At 45.6% G+C, this 27,636-nt stretch overlaps 1 protein-coding gene across 1 annotated transcript in view; it reads right to left on the reverse strand.

Annotated features, from left to right (window-relative positions):
* Positions 1-1,800: 1,800 nt before the first annotated feature.
* The window catches only part of TUBA3E (tubulin alpha 3e), a 54,797-nt gene continuing 28,961 nt past the window's right edge, over positions 1,801-27,636 (reverse strand). Inside the window, exons 2-6 of the mRNA XM_086940320.1 lie at positions 8,702-8,873; positions 7,693-7,915; positions 7,177-7,325; positions 5,717-6,397; positions 1,801-2,270 (exon numbers count right to left, since the gene is read on the reverse strand). Of these exons, the coding sequence (XP_086796446.1) occupies positions 1,974-2,270; positions 5,717-6,397; positions 7,177-7,325; positions 7,693-7,915; positions 8,702-8,704 (1,353 nt within the window). The 5' untranslated portion in view covers positions 8,705-8,873 and the 3' untranslated portion in view covers positions 1,801-1,973. The remainder of the gene's footprint in view (positions 2,271-5,716; positions 6,398-7,176; positions 7,326-7,692; positions 7,916-8,701; positions 8,874-27,636) is intronic.

Below are 27,636 nucleotides of genomic sequence, written 5' to 3' on the forward strand. Positions count from 1 at the left end.
ACCCATGGACATTTTGTTTGATGTTGCAAAGTATTAGGGGAATATGTCCATATAGTGGTCTTAAAACGTTCCCTTAGACCCTCTGTTAGTGGGTTTTTTTTCTCTGGTATATACACATTATTCCCATCTGGGAGTGGTTAACAAAAGAGGGAGAAGACTCATTGTTTGCCACCGGTTGGCTTAGGCAGATTATGCCTAACAACCTCTGCCCCTTGATTCACTGTTGCCCTTTAAGCCAATGAGGGGTTTGAGTCCTCTGGTGGAAGTACTGGCCGCCATAGGGACCATAAGAATGTAATTTTCCTAAATTCAACAGCTTTCAGTGTTCAGCTCCGCTTTCATTCAAGATATCTCATTGTCAGCATGAGAGTCAAATGTGATACCCAAGAAGCCGGATTCCGAATTTGGGCTTCTGGTTTTAAGCCGGTCTCAGCCAAGGGCGCTGAAGTGCTAGTCCATGACAGCACCCATGCGCTGCTAGAGTGGAGGAATATGCTGCATCACTGATTACCTGGTTCAATACCGTCATGCCTTTGACAATTTCTTGTAAGTCGACATTTATCTCGAACTCCATTCAATAATTCTTAATCTCTTCCCAGAGATCCACACCACCCTATGGAGGTAGGTTATGTTAGCATTTTTCATAGAAACCCCAGATGTCCTTCAGACTTTTCTATCCACCAAATCCAATGTGTTGCTTTACTCGTCAAGAGAGGCAACAGACACTGTAGCATGTACCTTTTGAGTAGCCAAAAGGTACAGAATGGGAAGAAAATTATGGCTCCTGATGTCTATTTCTTTTGCAGGCCAGATTGTGAAGCCTTTATAGCATGTGGAGTGAAGAGAAAAAAAAAGGTTCCATAGCTGGTTCTAAGAAACCTAGAACTAAAAAGGTAGTAATGGTCAAGTTGTAGCTCTTTGAAGTGTCACAAAAATTACTGATGTGAATGTTATAGTAGTAGAGGTCAATATCGAATTTATTAGCACTCCTAAGTACCTGCTGGGAAGTGTCACGCAGGAGCCTGTTAAGGTTGCAGAGTATGGTCTCGTGGTAGGGCGAGACCATGAGGAGCTCAGTCTGGATGTTGATGTTCTTGTGCATTAAATCGGATAGCTTGGATGCTGACAGTGGGAACGTTAACCTAGACATACAGCGGCGATTTACCAAGAGGAGACTGGTGGAATTGGCAGCAGAGGTACCGATGGTTGAGAAGTGAATTCCGATGGAGCCTGTGGTGCTGTTGAACCCAGAATGGTCACTGGACTAGTCAGGCAGGGTGGAGAATAGGCTTGCAAGAACCCTGAATAAATGTGACGTGGAGGAGTGGTAGCATAGACAAAAGAAAACCTTTATAAAGGCTAGTGTTCTACGATCCTTGCTCAAGACTGCTCAACTACTGGCACAAAACGTATGGAAAGATTCTAGAAATTACATGGTCAGCTTTCATGGTGCAGCATACACAAAGCAGGTACTCAGTTGAATACATTCAGCGTTCTCAATCAAATACAAGTTGCCTCTTCGAAACATTCCCAGACACTATGCAATCGTGTTCTGGGAAAATGCATATGCAGAGATATTCTAAAGTTGAGCCAGAGCAACCCAGGACAGAGGAGACGTATAGGATATGAGTCCAAAGCTAAAATCAAAACCTGTTTTTAATGATGCGTAGAAGAGCTATACATTGAGTGTTCAAATGCGTGCTCACCCTCTGCGCTACTTACACTAGTGGTCATATGTGCACACACACAGAAGAATCACACTATTGGTGTTAGTCCAACACAATGAAGGCAATAATCATGTTAAATGAACTTTGTATAACTTTATTCAGTCATAATGTTCTTTACGCAACAAAAATACACAAGTTACAATTTTAAAATTTAAAACATTTGTCAAAACAAGCTTATTTAAAGAAACCATGCCCAATTTCAAGTATAGCTTTAAATGCTCTGATAAAACTATGGAACCAAGACTCCTAATATTCTTCTCCTTCTTCGGCCTCACCTTCCACAGAATCAACACCTACTTCTTCATAATCTTTTTCCAGAGCAGCCAAGTCTTCACGAGCCTCTGAAAACTCTCCTTCCTCCATTCCCTCACCTACATACCAATGCACAAAGGCACGCTTTGCGTACATGAGATCAAACTTATGGTCCAGTCGAGCCCAAGCTTCAGCAATGGCAGTGGTGTTACTCAGCATGCAGACTGCACGTTGCACCTTGGCCAAGTCCCCTCCTGGGACCACAGTAGGAGGCTGATAGTTAATCCCAACCTGAAGACAGAAAGACAAGTAAAGATCAGTTCACCATGTCAACCCACTTGTCCCAAGCAAGAGATTCACTGCAAAGGAGACACACATCACCCCCAAAATAGTACTCAAGTTGCAACAACAAAACAAGCATTGGAAATGCAATAGGGCTCGCATTAGGAAAGTTTGAGATATTGGTCTTGTAAATTAATTTTTTTGGTGTTATTTTTTAAACTAGCTTTAATAGCTTTGTCATTTACAATGTCAAAAGTTATAACTTTCGCAAATGTGACACCTATAGCATTTGTAATGCAACATTTTTTATATTTACGGGACTTAGATGTATTGATATTACAAATAATTGCTTTTAATTTTTTTAATAATTAATACTTAAATAATTTTTTTAATTTGTAATGGCAATAGCTTAAACTTTTGTAAATAACTTTTGGGAAGATTAGGTTACGTTTTTTATTGTGACGAAAATCCAAGAACAGAAGTGAAATATTAACATCTTTTTGTGATTTGTAATAAAGCTTGAAAGCTTGAAACATTGAAAGAACATATTTGAACCAGTGATGCTGGGGTGGCGCCGAGTGATGCTGGAGTGGCACCGAGTGGGAGATGGAGAGAGGGAAAAAAAGGAGAGCAGAGAGAGGGAAAAGGAGAGGGTAGACTAGAGAGAGAGGAGAGCAGGCAGAGGGAGACCAAAAAGCGAGTTCCTCCTGCAAACTAGCTTGAAAAGCCAGAGCTCGGGGTATGGTGGGTTGAGTCTGCACGGGCACACCATGCCGAGCAGCTGCAGCCCTGGCAGGGCTCTGAGGCAGCGTCATCTGCCCTGGCGAGACGGCCGGGTGAAATAAGAAATAGAACAAGACGGGCATGCGGACTGTCAGAACTCCTGTCAGCCTTTGATGTAAAACACATTAAGAGGCATTCGCGGTCCTCATCTGCTTGGAGCTCTGGAATAAGACAAGAGGGAGGGTGCGAGCAGTTTATGGTCTGCTGGTAACATTGCCAAGCACAGGCACAATGAAAGGAAAACAAGGAATGCAGGTGTGAAAATACGCTGAAACTAAAAAAATAAATGGTACCTAATTTGACTAAATCAAGGCTCTTGGGGGCGAACTGGCGAAGCCCTTGTGAGTAGACTTGGACATTTCAAACTCTATTCCTGTTAACGTTTGGATATTTTCGATGGGAGCATAAAAGGAGACACGGCCTGGCGGCCGTAAAACTGAAAGTACGGCCGGCGCTGGGAGGAGAAAGGCAGAGCGCACGCTAAGAAGCTTGTGGGAGGGAGGCTGGGCTGCCTTTGATGTGGTAATGCGAGGCAGGCAGGCGGCTGGTGGCATTGTGCACACGCTTTTTAGGGCTTGTGCTTGCGCAATGACCTAAAAAGCACATGCACTGCGTGGAATCGCCAGTGGTTAAACTCTGGATAAGCCACTATAGAGCTTCGCCAGCTATGCGCAAGCGCTTCAGCAGGCGAGCCCTAAAAAACTGTTCCACTGATCTTTGGCCCTGGTCCACATGGAGCACAGTGTATGATGTAAGAACACCTTCAGCCAGATCCCAAAGCTACATACAGGTGGATAAGCAACTGATGCAGGACATGGCTATTAACTGATCTGCACATGGTAGATCAGTCAAGTCTACGATAGTCACTTTGCGTAAAGGGAACAGTAAAGTAGCTGCTTTCTTGCCCAGGAGGGCTGAATAGCCTTTTGGTAATGAGCAATACTACAGAGGAAAGAGTCAACCTGGCTATGTTGGTTCAAGCAAACACAGAGATGATGGACGGAGCGCTGAAACTTTCCAGACACTCAACCCCCAGTCACAGATTTGGATTGAATCCATGCAGGGACTCTTAACACTTTCATATTAACAAGGGTGATTTGGGATTAAAGTCAGAATATTCAACAGATGAGCTTTGAAATAAGCGTACCCCTTGATGACAAAAACAAGCTTGTATATTTTTTTATCAAAAATATGTCCTTTGCTACTGTGAGCGCTCAGACATCCTTCGCTTTACTTCTGCTGCCACAAGCAAGCTGGGGTAGACCGAAGTAATTTAGGGGTCTTCGTTACAAGAGATAAGCTTTAGAGGTTTCGTTCAAATGCCTCAAAATTACCAATAGGCTCTATGACTGTTGTAAAAGTGGATGATCAGTTTACCACCTACTGGTGAATCCCTGAGAAATTAAAACAATTATCTGAGAGGGGTGGAGCGCCCCAAACCACCTCTGGATCGGTCCTTTGGCCCCCGAGCTGACAGCTGGTTACCAGGATGAGATTCCTCGGGGTTCCTTTAGGACAAACCTCCCTCAGGTAAGCTTTCCCAGGACAGTTATTTAGGCTAGTAACCCCCGAGCCATTTCGGATTATCAGAAGAATTCTGCAATCCTGATCCTTTGCAAAAGGGTGAGGAGAGGCCACCATAAAAAGGTATTTTCTGTAGGAGTAACTGGAGAAATAGGAGTGTAATAATCTGGTGTTTTGACCAACGAGATGGGCTTCTCAGATGGTGATATGCAGCTTCCGAAGGGGCCTGTGTATCAAGTGTAAGATCAAATACAAAAGGCCTACAAACTCCTCAGCTGAACTTAGTCCAGAACCAGAAGCGTCCAGGAAGGAGACAACCCGAATGACAGCTGATATCGGAAAGCAGGACATTGACACAATGCTGGACAAAGATCTTGAATGGGGAGGAGTACCTAGGACACGGACCACGAGCAAAGGAAGAAGTCTTAAGGATGAGACATTGACTTTTCAGGGGCCAAAGGGGAGGAGAAAGTTACCTTTTTCCTGCCCTATTCCCACACGTTGGCTTGCTCCAAATAATTTATGTACTAATCAAACTCCAGTTCTGGAATATTTGGGAGAAGTTAAAACTGCCCCAATTATTTTTAGGAAGAGTTGGAAAGTAGTAGTTTTGTATGCCAGATAGTTCTGGCCTGAGGGCGCACGAAGATCAGGGCAAATAGATGAATAAATAGGAATACATTCATGGAAGGGGAGACTATACAATGATGCCAATCGTAGTTTGCGAGGAGCAATAGCTCTCTGCCTTGAAAGTGATTGAGTTGTACTAGTGGTTTAAGTTTTGCAATGTGGCACACCCACTTCATTATTAGTGCTTTCCAGCTTTGCTCTGACACCATCCAACCACTGCTCATCACCCATTTGCAGATTACGGATTCATCGACCATTGTCATGGCACAGCCATCACAAAATTATAACCAAATTCAAGAGACAATTCGTGAATTAAAACCTCTTTTAGGGGGCTGGGATAGACTGAACAAAAAAACTGTTTAAAGATTTTAAGCAGAGTCAAGCTGGTTCACTACTACAGCCCAGCTTCCTCAAGTCTCCATCTTCTATACATCTATCGTATTTTTTTTAATGCAATTAAAGCGAGACACAATCTTCTCTAGGTAAACTATGGTACAAAGTGATTAACTGTATCTCACCTTAAATCCAGTTGGACACCAATCCACAAACTGAATGGTGCGCTTGGTCTTTATTGTAGCGATGGCTGCGTTGACATCTTTCGGGACGACGTCACCCCTGTACAGCATGCAGCAGGCCATGTACTTGCCATGACGAGGGTCACACTTCACCATCTGGTTGGCAGGCTCAAAGCAGGCGTTGGTTATTTCAGCCACAGACAACTGCTCGTGGTAGGCCTTCTCTGCCGAGATGACTGGTGCATAGGTCACTAGAGGGAAATGGATACGTGGGTAGGGGACAAGGTTGGTCTGGAACTCAGTCAGATCGACGTTGAGGGCACCGTCAAACCTCAGGGAGGCAGTGATGGAAGACACAATCTGACCAATGAGACGGTTCAAGTTGGTGTACGTGGGGCGCTCAATGTCCAGGTTACGGCGGCAGATGTCATAGATTGCTTCATTGTCCACCATGAAAGCACAGTCCGAGTGCTCCAGTGTGGTGTGTGTTGTCAGGATGGAGTTGTATGGTTCCACAACAGCAGTGGACACCTGGGGAGCCGGATAAATTGCAAACTCTAGCTTGGATTTCTTGCCATAATCGACAGACAGCCTCTCCATGAGCAATGATGCAAAGCCAGAGCCAGTACCTCCTCCAAAGCTGTGGAAAATCAGGAAGCCTTGCAGCCCAGTGCACTGGTCAGCCTACAAGAAAGCAGTGCACATCGTTAATGGTGACATGCACCCTCTCTTCCAGAAGCATTTCAGCAGTTTGACCCAACTGTAGCCCAAAATGTTAAAGTGCCTTTAGTCTCGGGGACAGCAGAACTAAGCACTCAAGTCAGCAATCAAACTTCAGATGTGTGCGTGACATGGAAAGTATGCAATGCTTTTCTTGCACAAAGCACTGCCCATCATTTACCCGGCTGCAGCATTCCAGTTAGTCGTGTTTGGGGCTGTGACTTTAAAAAACCTTGCCCCTACAGCTATGAACAGGTCTATATACTAAATTCTAGGATGAATCACAATGCTAATTGAAGGAGATTAAATCTTGTTGCGCAGCTGGTTCTGCAATTAAAGTACATTTTCATAGTTTCCATCTTAGTCTATGCCTCCTCCCTGAAGGGCATTTTTCAATGTCTCATTCAGTAATCGAAAAAGTGTACAGAAACAAATTTTAAACAAACAAATAAAACATCGCGCTTAAGAGATAGTTTTAACTGAGACTAGCAAAACAGCGCGCATTGAAGTGGACTGATTTATTCAGGAGTGGTGTAGGCCGCTCCGAGCCTGCGTAGTCTTCCACCCAGCAAAAATATCAGTTACCCTCATCCACTCTGTAAATAAATGAATGGAGAACTAGGATGCCCTCTAACTGAAACCAAAAAGTACAGTTGCATTCCCAGGAGGTCATGAATGTTTGGGGGACAGGTGGAGAGAGGGCTGCAGTTTACAGTTACATTCCATGACCTGACATCTCTTACCAGTTTACGAATACGATCCAAGACCAGGTCGACAATCTCCTTGCCAATGGTGTAGTGGCCTCTTGCATAGTTATTGGCAGCATCTTCTTTCCCTGTGATCAGTTGCTCGGGGTGGAAAAGCTGTCGATAAGTCCCTGTACGTACTTCATCTAAAATGAAAATCAATTAGGTTTTACATGTTATCCCAGAAGAGTGCCATAAGCATTTTAGTCTTAAGCAGGTTTAACATTTAAATACCAAGGGCACGCGAGTCTCCGTATAAATAGTGAGATGTACACATTACAATCCACTAATAGAGGGGGTGGCTAACAGTTATAAACCCGTGCTTTGAGCAGAGGGCCAAGCCTGATAAAGGCTGGAGTGTCTTTGTTGAACTCTGCTCACTCTTGAGAATTCATGTCTAGAGGCTGCGTTGACAAAGCACATCTGTAACTCAGCTATTGGACGTGATTATCTTGCACTCGAAGGGAGTACTTTGCTAGGATGGCACATTCACTCACACGGATTGATACCCACCGACCACCGTTGGCTCCAGGTCCACGAAGACGGCCCGGGGCACGTGCTTGCCGGCCCCGGTCTCGCTGAAGAAGGTGTTGAAGGAGTCGTCGCCGCCGCCGATGGTCTTGTCGCTGGGCATCTGGCCGTCGGGCTGGATGCCATGCTCCAGGCAGTACAGCTCCCAGCAGGCGTTGCCAATCTGGACCCCGGCCTGGCCGACGTGGATCGAGATGCACTCGCGCTGCAAGAAAAAGCAAGGCTGGTGAATCGGAAACTCAAAGGCACGCCTTGCTAAGACAGTCTACTTGGAACCACCAGTGCACGAAGTAATGGCACCAGATACACTTACGGCGAACAATGATTAATAACAGGTTGGTCATCATACCAATGGTGCTGGTCCTCACCTATGTTCCCATCGACTACGACAGCTATTTCTAGACACTATCATCGCTTAGGTCAATGGTGAACATAGGTGCACTGGTCAAGGACATCCTGCTAAAATGACGGAGGCCCATGAGCCGATAATAACCATGCCACCAGTAAAAAATCATTCGAAATCGTAGTTTCTTGGGGTGACGTGATTTTACATATATACTTTAAAAACTTAAACCACACTTCAGTCTGACGCCCGACCACCAACAGGAAAATATCACTGATAGATGTCAACAAGTTTGTCGCGTAGGCACAAAAATCGCAGCCGTGATACGCCCCTTTTCATATAAGTTTCTGACTGAACATGTCGGGCTCTGACTGGAAGCCCAATGAGGCGGCAGCCGGTTTCTCCTCCTCCTCCCACCCCGCCTAGGCGCTATTCGACCTGTCACGCGCGTGAAGCTACTGGTCATCATGTACACCCCTCTCGTGGACCCTCTGAACCTGTACTAACCCTACACTGACCCCAAATACCCCGGGCTATGAACCCCACCCTATACGTCCCTGGAAAGGCAACGCGCGAATAGTCATTGAACCAGCAGCGAATAGCGCAGCGCCCGCCGTTAGTAACACTCGTTTCAGTAAAACAACTCACCATTGTGATCTGTGGGTGAAGTGCGGGGTCTTCGACGCTGCTCCTGGCTTCACTCGGTCAAGACGCGCGACGGGTCTTCGCCAAACTGCCGTGGAGCGAGAAGCCAAGCTTCGGAATATATCTCCTCACGGTCCCGCGTGCGCGACCAAGCGTTTCTTGACGCCGATTGGACCTGCGGAGAAAAAGAACGGTCCCTTATTAGCTGTCACAGTTGTCAGTCACCTCCCCGCACGCTTCCATTCGTCGTTAACTGACGCGGCAAGCTGGCGGAACGGTTCTTGGCAGCCCGCCCCTGCTTTACAGTTTTAATTGGCTGTGACTGGGAACGACGGGCCGTGATTGGCCACGATTGCGCTGGCTCGCGGAGCGCGCGTGAAGGCAGGTAAGGTTCACAGTTTAAACGGTCCGTTGGGCAAATTAACGGTTTAATCTGGAAAAGGGACACGGGCGCGTTGGGGGGGTTTGCGTTAATGCCGCCCAGAACAGAAATATAGCACGAATTAAATGCTTGGGTGTGATATATAATATTTATACCAGTAGTGACTGATCTCGTCAACAACCATTATGTCGCAGCTCTCAATCACGCAATCATTTAGCGCGTTCAAGCGTTCCCCAAGTGAACAACGGAAAGTAAGGACAGGCGTTTATTATTTTAAATGTTTATTGTACGCACCACTGATCTGATCTGCAAATTACCAGAGTAAATAAATACTAGCTGGAATAAAACCATGCGGTGAATGCATTGCTAATGTAACACAGCGAATCTTTTCATCGAAGCTAACTGACTAGAAAATGCAGAATCCGTTTCCAAAGCGAAAATAATTAGCCACGGCAGTTAAATGTCTTGTTTTCTGCCAACAAGCCGCGTTGACCCTTGAAATGAAGGTCATCTGGACTCTGATAAATAAGCATGAAAGACATATGATATCTTTATCGACAGTTTGGCATGTAAAACTGGAAGTCGATATTAAAAAAACAAAAAGCTTCTGAGCTAATCTTAGAATGTCCCCAAGGCTGCACATTAGCAGAAATAGGATGGTGGATAGTTATAGTAATGACTTCAAAACATTCATATTTCACCTAAAATGTTCAGCAAAATTAGTTAAGAAACAGGGGGGGGGGGGGGATTGGTGCGGGGCCCAAGAGGAGGCCCTCTGTGAATCCCGAGGGTCGTCTGACCAGTTCACCACAGAATCTGGGGAAAGGGTTCAATCTGCTGCCCCCGTGAACACTGATAATAGCTCTGTCTCAAGCATTCGTGCTGTTGGTCTGAAATGTGTCATACCCCTTTTTTGCCCCCTTTGATTGCTGATCTGCTGCTAATGATCTGTCTTTGTTTTTTTGTTTTTGTTTCTAAATGCCAATAAAATTGATTATAAAAAAAAAGAAACAAGGCATACATTTTCTGCATGGGTAACTTTTTTTTTTTAGACGCACATTTTTTTCTTCACACTGTCATATACAAGATCACTCCCTGAAATCTCACCATCATCGCCCCAACTCAAGAAATATGACTTCTCTTAAGAACCATTCGTACAAACTGGACTTTTTGTTTGCATAAGAGTCTTAAGCTATTGTTTTCAATGCCTTAGTTTAAGTGTAAACACAGCACGTTACGCAAAGCTGTATTTTCATGGATAATCAAAGTTTTGGAATGTAAGCTTGTGAACACTCATGATTTTATCACGAAGTGCAGGATTTTTTCACAGATACTTGGGCAAAATAGAGCATCAGGGAGGATTCATTTTGGTTTCCACTTTTGGAAAGGTATTTTAAAAATAAAAGTAACATACGAAGCATAAGTAAGGGGATAAGGATCTAAAACTAAACTGCAGAAGACTGAACGTCTTATCTGAGACAAGATTCATTGATTGTGCCGTAAATGAACTAAAATCCATTAAGTTCTAACAGCAGCCTGTAGCATCTTTAGCTTGTGTGATTATGTGTAGAGCAGTCCTGTAGCCTGCATGGCAAAGGTATAACATTCTCTGTATTGAGTTCTTTTTCAAAACAGCGTCTCAGAAAGACTTCTGGTTTTTATAACTGTAGGATGAATGTCAAAGCTGTAAATAATTATTTTCTGTCAATAGACATCCAAGTTAGATGACATTTCTATTTCAAATGGCGGTCAACTCCAAAAATTATGATTGAGAAGAACTTTCATGGACCACTGTACTTGGCCGCTGTAACCGTAGACCATAGCACTATTCTGTGGTCAAAGTCTGGGCCATAGGCGCTGCGCTGTGTTCTAGATTCAAGCATTCTTTCCACTTACAATGTTTTGGTGGTCGTTTTCCAAGGGCGATTTTGCGGGGTGTGAGCTCTTCTCCTCTAGCTGAAGCACAAATAAAACAGAAACATATTATGTTGTTATGTTATGTTAAAAATGCTTGTTACCGCGCATGGACACCAATTGGTTTCATGGCGCTCAGAGACAGGTGGGGAGGAGACGCAGGGGGGTGAAGAGGCTAATCGTAGGCAAGATGGAACAAATGAGTCTTCAGGAGTTTGCGGAAGGTGATGTAGTCCGGAGTGAGCCGAATTGAGAGGGGAAGGGAGTTCCAGGTAGCAGGAGCAAGAAAAGAAAAACAGGCGCCACCATGTTTCTTGCGTTTAAACCTGGGAGTGATCAAGAGATTATGGGCAGAAGACCTAAGGTGTCGTGAGGGAACGTGAGGGTGAAGGCTGAGAGAAATAAAGGCAGGGGCAGAAGTGGATAGAGATTTAAAGACAGTTCATCCCATTTTGAAAATACAGCGGTACGCTACCGGGAGCCAGTGTAGTCTTTTCAACAAAGGTGTGACGTGTTGGAATTTAGGCTGTTGAGAGACCAGTCTGGCTGCCTGGTTTTGTACCAGCTGGAGCCGGTGAAGGTGGTATGCAGGGATCCCCACGTACAGACAGTTGGCATAATCAATACGTGAGGTGACCAGGGCCATAATGACTAGAATGAGAGCCTCCGAGGATAAGTACCTTCGGATTTTCCCAATTCTACGAAGGTGATAGAAGCGGACCGATGTGACAGCATTAATTTGGGGCCTCATCGATAGGTCACTAGAAATGATGACACCAAGGCTTTTCACAGAGTTGACGGGGCAGGGGGAGGGACCAAGGGCAGGGGGCCAGAAGTTAGGACTCCAAGGATTCGTGGACCCACCGATCAAAACCAGCTCAGTCTTGCTGGGGTTGAGCTTCAGCTGGCTGAAGTTCATCCACTCGTAGATAGTGAGCATTATAGATTGAAAATTAGAGCAAGAGAGAGGGGAAGAGTCGATGGGAAAGATTAGTTGCAGATCATCTGCGTAGTTAAAGATAGTAACAGAGGAGTGACGAAGAGAGGCTAGAAGGGGCTGCATGTATAGATTGAATAAGAGAGGGGACAAAGCGGAACCCTGGGGGACACCACAAGAAAGTGAGATTTGGGTGGCAGAGAAAGTGGACAGCTGGACCGACATCTGTCCTAAGCGAAAGGGCTGTGTAATAGTCAAACCTGTTTGTAAAAAGGTGGTTGTGTTTTGTTTCTGCTGTCCTTAAAGAATAAATAACGTGCATTACTCCCCTTAATGAGTGTATTAAGGCAGAACGCTGCCTTTAATACTTAATATACACTGCAAACCGTCCTTCTAAATTTTGTATCTGTAACACAGCTGCAGTGGACAAGGCGGCGAGACTACAACACCAGTTTCAAAGTCCACTGAGCTACAAGACCCAATTTCGTATGGAACCATGATGTGAGATGGGTAGATGATTGACGTCAAAGATTGTGAGGTAGGACCATCGTGATAAACCCAGAGGTACAAGTAACACCCCAGATTTATCAAAGCATGCTTGTGATCGCATAGGATGTCCAAGCCAGATTAATCTACCTATTTCCCTACGATGCTTAATATACTTGGTCCCTATAAACATTACTTTATGAGAAACAATATTTTCTGGAGTGTGGGATTTGTTCATCGCACTACAGAAGAATCAAACAATGTGCACCGAGGCCTGTAGCGCCTCACTGAGATATTTCTCTGCACATTTTTTTCGCCTTCCAGGTAGCAATGACCTGGGCATCCCACAGTTTCTCTGTGTCTTCTGATTTTTAGGCCCTGCCATGTAGCGCCTCTTTCCGGCACACAGAATGCAACACTGGCTCGACCAACCCCATGCAATCGGTGGTCAATCAACTAACACTCTACGGGCTGGTAGTATGGCGGATGGCGATGTGGGCATCGCTTGGGGACAGATAGACTCTTGTCAATTAATTTTTCGGATGTATCGAGTTAATGGTGGTGGATTTCGTGTGTGTGGCATGGACTAATGCCCAGAGGGCACAAAGCACCCAACAAAATGGCACATTTAATCTGAGCTGAACAAGATATTGTATTGTGCTACAAATTGCTGGCTTGGAGACAACGGTCTGGTAATGTTCTCATTACACACTGTATATCTACAGAAGCCTTTCCAAAGCAGCTTTGTTATACTTATCCAGCCAAGTCCAAGTTTGTACTGGTAAAAATACAAAGAATCTTTTAAGTATTGATGCTCTTCTAAAGGTAAATCATGGACATTGTGCACAGGAAAGCCCGGATAGGGTGAGTGACAGATGATGAACCTCGGTTTTGAAATTTTCTCAGAACCTAATACCAGGAAAAACGTAAGCAAAGCTTGGCATATAAATGGAGAAATGTAAAGGAGGAAATAATCTGAGCAGGGGAAGGAAGCCATGCTCTGTGCATTGCAGTTCTTTGGAATGCATTGGCCATAGACATGCATTATATGATCTGTGGCTCCAGGCTGCAAAAATGATGTCCACCCATGTATTAATAGATGGACTGATCCACTCTTTAGACATAATCTGCTGAAAAGGAGCCCACAAAGGCCATGGGAAGGATTAACTGAGAGCGGTGTTACAGGATTATCAGGAATAGGAAAGATATTTTGAAATATAAAACAATTACATAAAGACACATCTGTCATTTTAGGGGTTCTGCTCGGACAGCAACAAAACCCAAGCATACAAAGTAGGATGGCTTTTTGTAAAAAAAAAAACTACAAATCAAACACGAGCCACCTCAGAAGTGAAATCTATAAAGTGATGGTAAGTATTACATTTGAAAGTTAGATTGTCAGAAAGGTTGGCTTTGTATTTCTCGCTCAAAATATGGGATTTAATTACAGACAAATTACAAAGTGACTAATAAACCTGTATCCAGAAATGCAGGCACTGGCTTTGTTAATGCTAACGGTAAATACTGTCTACCTGTGAGTAATTAGACTGTTATGAACTACTGTAACCAGAATGCATTTGTGAGAGCTGGTGCTGATATGCCAGCACAGTGCTCCGTTCCCAAGTAAAAATAAGCTGCTCCCTAAATCCCTTTTGTGCATATAAACAAAGCTTGAAGTTTGAGATGTCCTACATGTACTGGTTTTGGGCTCCCACAGTTTTGCTTTTTGGTACTTGCAGTTTTAAGTTTCTTTAATAAATTCAGGAATCCGAGTACCTGAGTGTAAAATCATGACGTTAGAAAGCCAGATCCTACGGCCCACATTCACATGTTGCAGAGGTCCACGTGCCTTCATACCTGCACTTTTTACGTGTACACGAGTTGTTAGAAGACTTTGGCTGAATAGCTGCTTAATGAAACAAAAAAACGGTAGAAGTAGCTAACAACCGTTTAAAGTGTACTAAGGTCCATTTACATTTGGACCCTGCTGGACAGCCCAAGGTGCAAAACCTTTTCTGAGGTCCAGTCATTTTATGAACTTTAAGGCAAACTTTTCACAACACTCTCACGTTTTAGCCACAATTTTGTATCCAGCTTTAAACGCTGGGCTTTAGTTTACAATTTCAGTGCGAGAATATGACACAAAATCACCTTGTTGTTCCGTCATCCTGGCCCTCTTAGCTTTCAGATGGACTGTCATATGTTTTTGAGGCCTAGCCTGGGCAGCTCTTGCGCTGCTCTGTGGCATGTTGTCTTGGAGTATGGAATAGAAGCCCCGCCCACTCCTTTAATATTTGTCATTGGCCGTGTACGTGCTGGCTTCTGATTCGCTAATAGGCTTGTTAGTCCCTCCTTAGTACCACCTTGTCTTTATTTGTAATCTCCCATGAGGACTGGCCCTTTTTCATGACCCCCGCATGCCCGGGGCGCTGGAGATGTGGTGCTTAGAGATCGGAAGAAGCTTGCCCCCCCCCCCCCCCCCCCCCCCCCCCCAGCCACGTCGAATAATGATTGTAACATATGTCCGACACGCTAGCCGCGGGTCCGGGCACCCACCCACACGAAGATCCATTAGTCCATGACATGATATATTTTCCTGGTTCTTTTCACGACATCGCTCCCTCATATGCACTCTTCCACCCCACTCCCTCCCGCATAAATCCCCCCGTTTATTTTTTTGGTCTCTTATCTCTCATATATAGCCTTTTCTTCCTTGAACTTCTCACCCGGGAGGCACACTCAGACGCCTGACAAGCTGCAAGGCCTGAAGTAAGTCACATCTTCCCAGTATACAATTAGACTATACTATTTATCCATGTTGCACATCACCCACTACGTTGATAATCAGTGGAGATTTACCGCTCTAAGTAGGTGGTGTGAATCACGATAAGGATAGACCGAACACGTGTAATAACTAATCCTATCCCAAAGACACGCTTACAGGGTCTGTCCGTGAACTTCATGAGTTTCAGTACAGTGGAAACCGGAATGTTACTCGATGGCACAGCCAACTATTTGGGACAAACCGATAAGAACTGTTAAGTTTACAGAGTTAAATTCTTTACTTATAAAACGATAAAACAAGACGTCATTTGAATGTGAAATTGAACTATGAGCATGCGTGATGCGAGTGATGCAATTAATGTAATTTATCCTGATGTTACGGTCGGAAGAGATGTATACCTTTCTTTTGTTTTATCTTTCTTACAATGCATCGAAGTGTTGCAGCCGGCCCCAAGGGTTGTAGGCTCCGCATTGTGTACTGCTCTATATACTACTAATAAAAGTCTTACAAAAAAAAAAAAAATGAGGACTGGCCCTTTTACTTCGGCTGCTACACAGTATGTTTTTTTTTAGTCTGTAAACACTATTTACTTTAATGAGTTTCTCCTACTGCAGGCACCACATGCTGTCATGCAACATTCAGCGCCCCGTGCGCGTTTTCACTTTCCGAGCAGCCTGGGACAATGGCAGCCGCTTCTTTGAAAAGGTCTCGCATTTACAAGAGTTTGAGCTATTGGCATTGTAACTGACAATGCAATTTATTTATGTGTTAGTTAGCAAAACAGATAAATAAAATGCATTGTCATTTACAATGCCAATAGCTTAAACTCTCGCCAATGCGAGACCTGTTGCATTGCAAATGCTTGTTTTTTAATGAACACACTGCAGCAGACATTCAGAAACAGGAGACTTTCTGTTACAGTGACTGGTCCGCTGAAGGGCATGATCGGACAAGTCTGTTCTCAGGAGACTCTCCTCCTCGGATCACTGAGCCCAGGACTACAAAACACGCGTCCAATGGATAACTGAGGGCCTGTGGAGGCAGGTCTTAGCAGATGGCACAGCCTGCAGAGGGCAGCGTCAGGTCACTAGGCAGATCACCAGGGCAGGTAGCGTAGGCATGGTGACCTGAGTACAGGAGAGGGATACTTTTGTTATTCATACAAGTGCGTCGGAATTTAGATCGCGCCAACCAGAGTAGAGGAGGCAGAAAAGTGACTGGCACATTTAAAGGCCAGAAAATGGTTGGAAAATCAAGAGTTGGTCAGAATGGGTAAAGCTGAATACAGTGAAAGGACCCATTGGCAAGGACTTGCTCGATGCCCTGGCACATCCTGTATTGTTATTTTGCACCTGTGTAGCGCACTGACTGCCATTCGTATGCCATTGCTGCACTGTTTGATTGTCCGGGCTATGACTTTACAAATGTTCAAGATTTTCTTTTTCGTGTGACCAGAGGGCTGAACCAGATTGTTTACCTAGTTCATCCTTTGGTAGGTGTGGCGATTACATGGACAATGTATGTGTATGGTAACTGCCTGAAGGTAGCAAGTGACACTTGATGCCCCCATGGCCGGTTAATTGGATATCCGTGGCCCTTGTAGTCGCCAGATGTCTCCATGTTGGCAGGACAGCTTCGTCCAGTCCAGGGCTTTCATTTAACTAATCACTTCATCCTGCCAATCTGAATTTATTTGTTTGAATTGAGACAATGGATCTTTCGTCCCTTGTGACAAAGATTTGTGAAAGGACAGTGCAGGAGTGGAAACATGATGTGATCTATCTGGCAAATCTGGTGCCACTGTGTCATGTCCTCAATCCGCAATCACTCAAGGTTGTGTGCCTCACCTTCAGAAACTGCAGAAGGTATGCCCCATCCTCCCTATAAAGACAACACATTCTATACTCCAAGCATAATCAGACACTGGATCATCACACTATCTGGAAATGTCCAAACCTTTTTGATTAGAAGAAAGGAACGAGTGTAAACCTAAATATATCACTGCTTGAGGGAGCTGAGACAAGAGTCTTGACTTTGAGAAAAATGAAAAAAGACGCCCGGCCGAGATCTGTAGGAGTGGTTTTACTGTTTTATCATCCCAGTCAACAAATATTTAGGTGTGCAGCTGATGAAGCTAACAAAACTCAAATGGAAGAGGCGGTGTACAAGACTACTCACTCAAAAATATCCTAAATCAGGTCAGGACCAAGTGCCGAACATCTTCGAGTGAATAACAGCACAGTCACATGGGGACACGCAGGCAGAAAGGAGGACAGAACAGTTTGTCAAGGCTGTGGAAGAGAAGGGCAGTACATATTCCTTGCCAAATGCCTCCTGAACCCTGTCTTTGGTGACCCAGAAGTAGATGTCAGGCCACAGAAGCAGGAACTGCAGATGTGGAAGTGCATTGTAGGGGGCGGGGAACTGGATGGGGCAAGTAGGAATAATGCGTGGTGCATGAAGCAATCCCATAAAACACACAAGGGAACCTACTAGCAGAAGATTATGGAGCGGAGGAAGTTATGTGAAGGGGTAAAGTGGTAAGGTGATGAGATGAATTCTTGAATGCATGCACAGACAGAACTTCTTGATCGAGCAGCTTTGTCTGCCATCACAGGATGCAGCCTTCACACTGGTACCCAATCCATCGCTAGGTCCTGTAGCCTCTGTCCTGTGACTGAGTCATTAGTCTGTTGCAGTATCAAACCTATTCTTTAGCAATGGCTGCAGCTAGTGTCTCAGAAACCTACTTCTGACCTAGCTAAAGTTTATAAGAGTGGTAACACAGGTTCTATTTGGAACAGGCACAACAACCTGAGTCCAGTTCGAGGGCTGATAAAGTCCTTTGTAAACAACATGCTGCAGACTAAGGCAAAGGGCAGGATCAAAACGTCCCCCTCCTGGAAGGCAAGACCGCAAATGGAAAGACCCCTTCAGAAAAATCTGAGTTGATCGCTGTAATATGGCAGCCGGTGGGGAACAAAGAGGACCTGGGTGGGAAAGGCTAGTGATGCATGCATGGTGGCATGTCTGAGTTCCCTGGGGATCACTCGCGCAGTGGCACCCCTTGCAGTTCTCCAGTGTGACATATTTTTGAGAACCTTTTTTCTGCACTGTCTGCAGTGGCAAGCCTTTCCAACAGGCTTAGAACGCTGGAGAAGAAAGCGAGATCTAAAACATTTTTTTTCAAGAAAAAGCTCCAGTTTTCTTTAAAGTATATGAAGGTCTTTTAACAATAGGGCTGTCTGGGCTCTAAATCATTTCAGTCTCTTTCTGAAGGGTTACCCTAAAGGTTGGTAGGCGAGATTAGAGCAAACGCATCTCTCAATCAATCAGGATTTATGAAGCGCAGCTAATCACCCGATAAGGATCCAGGCACTTGCAGGCCCAAAGGCTTATTCAGACATCCAGGTCTTTAGGGACATTTGGAATTCTGGAATTGAGCTGATGGTCTGGAGGTGCGTGGGGCGGCTGTTCCAGGTCTCTGCTGCGATGTGGGAGACGGAGTGTCCTCCACTTCTGCTTCGGTAGATGGGGGAGTATGAGCAAGCGAAAGGGAGGCAGAGCATAGTCTTATCAATGGTTGGTGGAAGTTCAGACGATGGTTAATGTAGGCAGGTCCTTGGTTGTGTGGAGCCTTGTGAAGGTGGGTTAGCAGTTTGAATAGGTGCCTCTTCTGTATGTGGAGCCAGTGGAGTTTCCTGAGGTGGGGTGTGATGTGGGTTAGTCGAGGAAGGCTGAGGATGAGTCTGGCTTCGGCGTTCTGCATGGTCTGAAGTCTCTGTTGAAGGTGTGCAGCGATTCCTACATAGAGGGCATTTCTCGGTGTTCGGCATCTCCTATGCACGGTAGAACCAGCACCAAGGGAATTAGGTGTAAAATCCTGCTCACCAAGAACAGCCACCACATTTCTGCAATATCGGTCATTGACCGTGTATCTGAGTACCTCTTCAGCCAGTGCCACTGAAGCTTACTCTGAATGGCCTGGGTACCACACATCCTAGGAGCACCATGCTGCATCCTGCAGCACCGGATTTCAGAATGCCTTAACGTTGCCATCCGAAACAAACAAGGGCCCTGGGAGGCTCATTATCTACACTATTGCTTCTCCTACCTCCACCCTTCCTCCGGGATTGGTGCCGTTTCCTGGCAGCCGCCTCACTGTATTTCTGGTATTTATAGGAGGGTATATGTACCTTAGGGGCAGCAATGGCATTGCTTCGGCTTCTGCCACAGTGCAATCTAGGTCTCGCAAAGCAGCTGTAACTTCAGTCCTCTATTGACTCTGTTAGCTCAGGCCTAAGTAACTGAACAGAACTACACAGAATTTGTCAAGCCGTCTGCAGGCGATTCACATTTTCTATGCAGAGTATTTTGAAATACATTTCTTCTTTATCAACCACTGCTACAAGAGTTAAGGCTTATAGGTTCCAGCTTTCCCATTGACTTCACACCAAATAAAAAAAGAAATGTTTAGTCCAATCAAAATTTGCTATTCAAACTTTTGTGTAAAATTAACAGAGGACCAATGTTATATATTTATGTAACTGCTCATGGGCCACCACAGTGCTAATCTTGAAACAAAATAGACGGTTACTAGATATATTGACATTTTGCACCAAAAAGTTGTAAAGTTTTGAGCACCCTGGTAAGGGCAAATAGTTATAGATGATGCCAGGATTTGCTGTCTCAGCTGAGGTGTGCACCATTACGAAGCCTGCCCGTGCAACTTTCCAGTGTTTGACTAAGCTGTCTACCATGTGCTAAAGCTGTATATTGACTTCCAGCCCATTCTTAGACTATATTAACTTCCATTTCATTTTGGATCCATGTCGGACTGTGTGATAGTCAGAATACTATTCCTGCCAAAGGCTATATTTCCTGGAAGCTTTGATCTTGTAGCATATTCCTTATACGAACAGAGTAAACCCTGCCCAGTAATCAAATATAAACAAAGTATAGAATAATGTATCAAAATAAGCAACAAGTCACAGTACAAACCACAGAATACAAATCCCCATGGATCTCACAATACAATTGTTATCATAAGAGTAAATATTTTGTATGTAATCATTGTTGTCAGTCACATGAAAAAATATTTCCTTTTTATACAATAAAGACAATAAAAAACAAGCATTTACAATGCAACGGTTTCGCCCTTGGAAAAGTTTGAGCTATTGGCATTGTGAATGACAAACTTTTTATTTATGTGTTGGTTTTGAAAACAGATAAATAAATGGCATTATCATTTACAATGGCAATAGCTTAATCTCTCGCAAATGCGATTTCAACGTTCCAAGCACATCAGCCAGCGTAGTGAGGCCAAGCTGTGATAGAAGACTGTCCCGGGAAATATGGACCCCTCAGGACTAAAGGCCTGCAATATTAACTGGTCTCTTCCCAGGAGCGACTCGGAAAATAGTTGTTCCTGTTGAAAGAGATAACAACTACAGCACTAATACTCTGAAAAGTGGTCACCATGGAGAGAAAGCAGACAGAAAAAGTGGTAAACAGAGATTAAGCACCGCACTGAGTCTTGTCCAAAGACACCGCTTGTTTTTTTCCTTTTTTTAAAAAAAAGTGAATTTATTATCCATGCTTTCTTTTACAAAGTAGAAAAAAGAGCGATGCAAGAAGGGTCTGGAGAAATTTGGAGCAAATATACTGGCATCTGACCAATAATATATTGTATACATAAAACTGTCAGCTAGCCAGAGATATTTCCTCAAGCCTTATGAAGCATACTCGACTTTCTTTGGAAATCAAGGACCTGCCTGCAAATGAACAACTGGTCTGGCAACACTGATCAACCAAACCAGACCACCTTCCAAGTAGATAAACGCTTTTGGGTGAGGCACAGAGAACAGAAAATGGGAAACTGCTTGAGGACATAAGGCTGGTCCAGACCCTATACTCTTAAATGAGCTGTGTGACAGAGATGCTGCGGATTCCTTCTAAGGCGCAAAAAATCCAGATGATTGTTATAGATGTGAATATTAGCTCCTGAAAGGCTACGTAGACGATGATGTAAACTCATAAACCATTAAATGAAAATGCTGTCAGGCTCTCTAACCCCTCCTTCATGCTGATATGAGATATTAACAGAATATACATATTTAGTTCAGTAATATTTCTCTATTGCAAGTAAAAGTGAGCAGTAGAAATAGAAAGCTTGTGGAAAGGTTAATATAGAAAAAAGGGATATGGGGATATGAAAAACAGTAAATAGGACAAAGTGATATAAATGTGACTTTAGAAATAGATGAAAGAGAGAGGGCGAAAGAAAGGGGTAGTGTGCTGGGGAGCATACATTTAGGAGTAGCAAAAGATAATGAGTTTGAGGAAATTAGAGACAAGAAATAGATGTAATAGTGATATAAAGAACAGAGGGAGTGTTGCAAAGGATTAATAGGAAAAGTGATGGAAGATAAACAGACGAGAGGGTGCAGGGAAAAGTGCAAAGGAGTGAGTGGCAGAAAGAGGGATCTAACAAGAAAGACAGGAAGAGGATTTGTGAAGAGGCTGATAGCCGGAGTGGGATGTCAGGACTGCAGTACGCCTTTGCCCTTGATGAATGAAGCTTACTTACTTGAGTTTTACATTTAAAATATACATTAATTTTCTCTTATTGATTTTGAATAAATTCTCCTGACGGAGACAAGGAAGTGGATCTATTATTCTGCAAGTAGATGGTATAAATAAGACATAGATCAAGGGCAAGTTCTAATCTCCAAGCGCTACTCAGGTCCACCAACAGCAGGCAACAGAAACTGCAAATGTTACCCAATTAACATCACGTTGACTCGTGGCAACACTGTCAAACACACACATGAAGCTACACACCCATTCGTCGCACGTGCAACCATACACACACATTGCTGCATGTTAACTCTCACACATACACATACAGCAAACACCAGCAATCTCATGCCCACCTGTCATTAAACTATCAATCACACACACACATGGTCACACGTCCATTCATTAGACACCTGTCCCTCACACACAGTCACATATTCACTCTCAGACATACAGATTTCCATATAGGGTGACCTAAAGTCGTCTATGGAGGCATGGTACTTTCAGATGGATACATTTTAGGGAAATGAGTGTAACTCGATTCGTATGTTAGTTATTCCTGTCACTTTTTCTGAAGGAATCCATACTTTTTTGCACACTGTAAACCATTTATTTTAACATACCGAACTTGTCTTTCCTTAATGTACGAGGCCCATAATTTCCCACCCATACACTTTGTATTAGTCAGCGACTGCCAGGCAGGGTGTCCCCTTGTGCGATGCGCTCGCCGCAGGCCTTGCAGACGGAGATCCAAAAGCCTTTAAAGTCTGGGTAATAAAAAAGGTCAACACTTAAAGGAAAACCATAAAAGCACGCATGTCAGAGCATAAAAATAGAAATTTGGGAAACGAGAGCAGGTCATGGGATGAACAGGAGCGAAATGCAGCTGGAGGAGAGCAAGGGAAGGAGGGACGAAAGGAGGAGGAGAGGGTGAAAGGAGAAGGAGGAGAGGGCGAAAGGAGGAGGGGAAGAGAGGGTGAAAGGAGGAGTGGAAGAGAGGGTGAAAGGAAGAAGGAAGGTGGGACGAAAGGAAGAGGGGAGGGACGAAAGGAGGAGAGGGCTAAAGGAAGAGAGAAGGAGCGGGCAAAAGGAGGAGGGAAAGTGGGCGAAAGGAGGGGAGGAGAGGGCGCAAGAAAGAGGGTGGAAGGAGGAGGGGAAGAGGGCGAAAGGAAGAGGGGCGGGGAGGGACGAAAGGAGGAGGAGAGGGCAAAAGGAAGAGGGAAAATGAGGACGAAAGGAAGAGGGAAAGTAGAAGGATAGGTGCAGGCCTGTTTGACATCTGAGCTGCCAAAATCCAGATGTAGAAATGACCCGTCCAAGGGCTTACGTCAGAGGGCAGCTAGGATTTGAATTTACGAAGTGCCTTTCCAGTACCTAGGGTCTGACACATGCCTCTAGCCTGCTTCTGCTTAGAAGCGGGTAGCAGATTGGTTGTATTGGAGGCGAAGGGGGGGCGGGTGAGGCCCCCGTGTGTACACTGTACACGGAAAGCAGTAAAGCGCCGGCAGGGTGTCCCCTCGTGCGATGCGCTCGCCGCAGGCCTTGCAGACGGAGATCCAAAAACCTTTAAAGTCTGGGTAATAAAAAAGGTCAACACTTAAAGGAAAACCATAAAAGCACGCATGTCAGAGCATAAAAATAGAAATTTGGGAAACGAGAGCAGGTCATGGGATGAACAGGAGCGAAATGCAGCTGGAGGAGAGCAAGGGAAGGAGGGACGAAAGGAGGAGGAGAGGGTGAAAGGAGAAGGAGGAGAGGGTGAAAGGAGGAGTGGAAGAGAGGGTGAAAGGAAGAAGGAAGGTGGGACGAAAGGAAGAGCGGAGGAGAGGACGAAAGGAAGAGGGGAGGGACGAAAGGAGGAGAGGGCCAAAGGAAGAGAGAAGGAGCGGGCAAAAGGAGGAGGGAAAGTGGGCGAAAGGAAGGGAGGAGAGGGCGCAAGAAAGAGGGTGAAAGGAGGAGGGGAAGAGGGCGAAAGGAAGAGGGGCGGGGAGGGACGAAAGGAAGAGGGGCGGGGAGGGACGAAAGGAGGAGGAGAGGGCAAAAGGAAGAGGGAAAATGAGGACGAAAGGAAGAGGGAAAGAGGGCGAAAGGAGGAGGGTGAAAGGAGGAGAGGGCAAAAGGAGGAGGGTAGGAGAGGAAGAGGGAAGGACAGGAAAAGAGAAGAGGGCGAAAGGAGGGGGGAGGGTGAGAGGAAGCGAGAGGAGAGGAGAAGAAGGGACACAGCGTCCAGCAGCGGGGTGTGTTTAGTCCGAGCAGAGAAGACCCTGGATTGTCCCGAAGCTTATTCTCCGCTTCCACAACCAGCCTGAGGAGTTTGCTGGGTACAGTTGGCGGTTTGATGTGGCACCGTCAGGGAGAAGCTGGCACTGGCGGGCAGTGTGGAAAGAGTGGGGCTGGCAGGCAGAGGCACTCTGAGGAAGGAGAGCCGCTGAGGGCAGAGGGAGAAGCCCGCAGCGCTTCGTTTGTGAAATAACAAGTGCTGGGGACTAAAGCGCTGCTCAGACACCTGTGTTTGGCGCTATAAAATGTCAGCCTGTCGAATACCAAGGGTGCGGAGCCTTAAATCCACGGCTGCCCTCTTTAATTCGCTGCCAGTCACTCCCTGCCCCCTTATCTCAGTTTTACAGGTTCCTGCTTTCTCCGTTTATGGCGGGGTTTCCGTCTTTCTCTTCCCCCGTCTTTCTGTTTTGTGTTCGTTTCCTTCTCTTGCTCTCGGAAAAAGTCTAATGAGGAGAATTAATTGTTGGTGCCCACACAGGCTCAAATTAAGCACTAGAAGCATGTACCAGTGATCAGTGCTTTAAGTGGCACCAGCGGACAGTGTAAGAAGCATCTACTAGTGAACAAGCGCATAACTACCGAGTTGGGGGGGGGGAGGCTTCCTCCGTTGGCGGTGGGGGGGGGGGACAGCGGGAGGGGGGTCGGGAAGGCTTCCTCCGTTGTCGGTGGAGGGGGGGGGGGGGGGGGAGCGGGATGTAAACAAAAGCAGACAGAAAAAATACATGAAGAGCGAAAACGTGCGGGAGCGGGATGTAAATTCCTCCGTTACCTTCTTCATGTTCTGTGCCATGTCATCGTATCTCTCGGCCTGTTCTGCCAGTTTGGCTTTCTGCACCAGCTCATTTTTAGCCATGACTGCACTAGCTAAGTAAGACAAGCACTCACCTGGGCTCGTGGTCGGCATGAAATGACACAAAAACAACCCCCCTCCACAGAGGAAAACATTAGATTTTGCTGGCGCATGTGTACTTTGTACGCATTGCCGAGGCAAAACCTAACAAGTCAGGTCCCGGGCCGCGCTGTGATTGGCTGACGTCACGGGGGTGTCCCGGGCCGGCAACCAATCACAGCGCGGCCCGGGAATGACGTCACGGGGATGTCCCGGGCCGGCAGCCAATCGCAGCGCGGCCCGGGACAAAGGGGCGGGGCTTAAAAAAGCACCAGAAACGCCCCCGAATCGCGTTTTCAAGAGAAAGCGCGATTGACAGCCTCTGTCTCCCAATGGCTAGCCTCCATTTATGGAGCTAGCCAATGAGAGGCAGAGGCAGGGCCGACATCCATACTGAAGACAAAAGTTTTCAAACTGGGAGGGGCACTTCGTGCCCCTCGCCAGGTCGAAACCTAAAAATGTGATTGGTAAAATTGTTCAGGTTCTCACACTTTCAAAGCATTTCAACTTCTTGGGCCTACTCAGAAAAGCATTTTGGAGAACGTAAAATACCTCTCCAGGAGTACTCCTGTCGCTGTACATGCCTTTGAGAAAAGCCCCAAAACATCTAACGCGGCAATAAAATGTAAAGGTACAGGGAACATTGCTATATAATTAGTACAAATAAAACAGACATTAATTTTTTTACTAAACAGGGAGTTGGACAGTTTGAGGCTGAATGACGAAGGCATGTAAAAAAAAAAATGGTACTTCTTTAATTCCGGTTTTGATACTCTGAACTGCTTTTATAAATCGCCATCTTGTAGTTCTATGATTAACTAAACCCTGCCCTTCATTCTGACTCACAAATATCAGTTTTAACATATTAAATTATATAGCAACCATAAAGGAGTCTCTTAATGTCAGATTTAGGCTCTGTGAGCTTGCAAGCGGCACGTGCTTGTAATCAATTTTAAAAATCTCACTGCTCCAAGGGATTACAAGAAACAAAACAGCTATTTTGAAAGAAGTCTGCTGAGAAGGGACCACATGACCGGCAAATAATTGCACTTCCTCTTTACAGAAGCGAAGGCTTGTGTGGCGAATGTGAAATTGTGTCAGTTTTTTAAAAGCAAGAAGAAATCAAATGCAATAAACTGAAAACACAACTTTTGAGATACAGAGTCTCGCCGAAGTTATCAGATCTGATTAATTTAAGAACTTTACAGGCCAATTAGCCTACCATGCCACAGCAGGCCTTCTACTAACGAGTACAGACCACCTCGTACTCATCACCCAGGCCAACACCACCCTGGAGTATGCAGCCCCCTCCTAACAGCTCTTTAAACTACCCTGGACCCACCCTTGCCCTTATCTTCTTTTTAAAGTGCCACATTGCCAACCAACCACTATCATGTCCAGGGACATCCCCTCCCCCACTTCCTGTTTAGGAGCACTTAGCTCTCGGCCCCTCATCGCCTTCTCTGAAAGTGCCCTCACCACCTGTAAATGTTCCTTGAACCCCAGTGAAAGCTATCAACGCCTTCCCGCCCCTCTGAGTATATGTTCTTTATACGATTCTGAGGAGCTGATGAAAGGGTGTGTGCTGAGATCATTTATATCTTGTAAAAGTGTCCATCAAACACTCCCCAAAAACCCTGTTAATTTCTCCTGATCCCCCCACAAGTGCCCATAATTGGAATTCAACTCCCATCTCCGTCACCCCCTTCACCTCCTGTGACATGCTACAGAGACCACCCCTCCTTTTCCTCCCCAAACCCCCGTAAGTACCTCCATATTTTTAAGAGGATTTCCCGGCCCCCGCCCTAGATCACGGCGATGCACCTTGCAGCCCTGTGACCCTGGTCACTTCCTGTCAAACTATCAAGAGGCCGGGCGGCAGCCCCATCCTCCAAGCCCGTGAAAGTGTCACAACCTGTGGAAGCCTGCACCTCACCTCTGGTGAAAGTGACGCGTGACCTCTGCACCCTCACGCACCTCCAGCGAAAGTGTCCTGTGTCCTTCCAGCCGCCTCTCCACATTTATTTATTTATGCATTTTTATATAGCGCGGACTTTACCCGAGGGCGTCAGAGCGCTTCACATTAGGAACAGAAATGAAACATAATGAGAAACATTACAAAAGAGCAGATTACAAAAGCATACGTTACGTTACATAAGGTAATAGTGACAATTGTGAGCAAACAAAAACATGAGGTAGTAAAAATTGTGAGCAACCAAAAATACATGAGGTAATAAGGGTAATAATGACACATCCAGTGCCCTCCCCCCACCCCTGCCAACGAGTCCCGGGGCCGCCCTCCACTTACCTCCTGTGGACACCGCGCTCTTAAATTAGGCCTTGTGCATACTTCCTGCACCCCCCTCCCCGCCCCACACCCCACCCCCGCTCCAAGCCGGCAAAGTGCCCACGATCACACGGCTCGCCGCCGCCGCTCACCTGCTCGGTCCGGACCCCCACGTCTCGTCTCCCCGGTGCACCAGGCTCCCCGGGACTCCTTCGAGCTGTCGTTCAGACCGAGCTGTGGCCCAGACTCCGAGGTGGAGGAAATGCTCGAGTTTCAACACAATCTTTATTAAAAAGAAAAACTTCCCGGCAGACAAAATGCGCTCACAGCGGTGGACCGGGGTACTGCAGTGGCTGGGGAAGGCGGGAACAAGTTATGTGCATTAATGAGCTCTCATTG

The sequence above is a fragment of the Lissotriton vulgaris genome, chromosome 10 (genome assembly GCF_964263255.1).
Source record: "Lissotriton vulgaris chromosome 10, aLisVul1.2, whole genome shotgun sequence".
NCBI classification, from domain to species: domain Eukaryota; kingdom Metazoa; phylum Chordata; class Amphibia; order Caudata; family Salamandridae; genus Lissotriton; species Lissotriton vulgaris.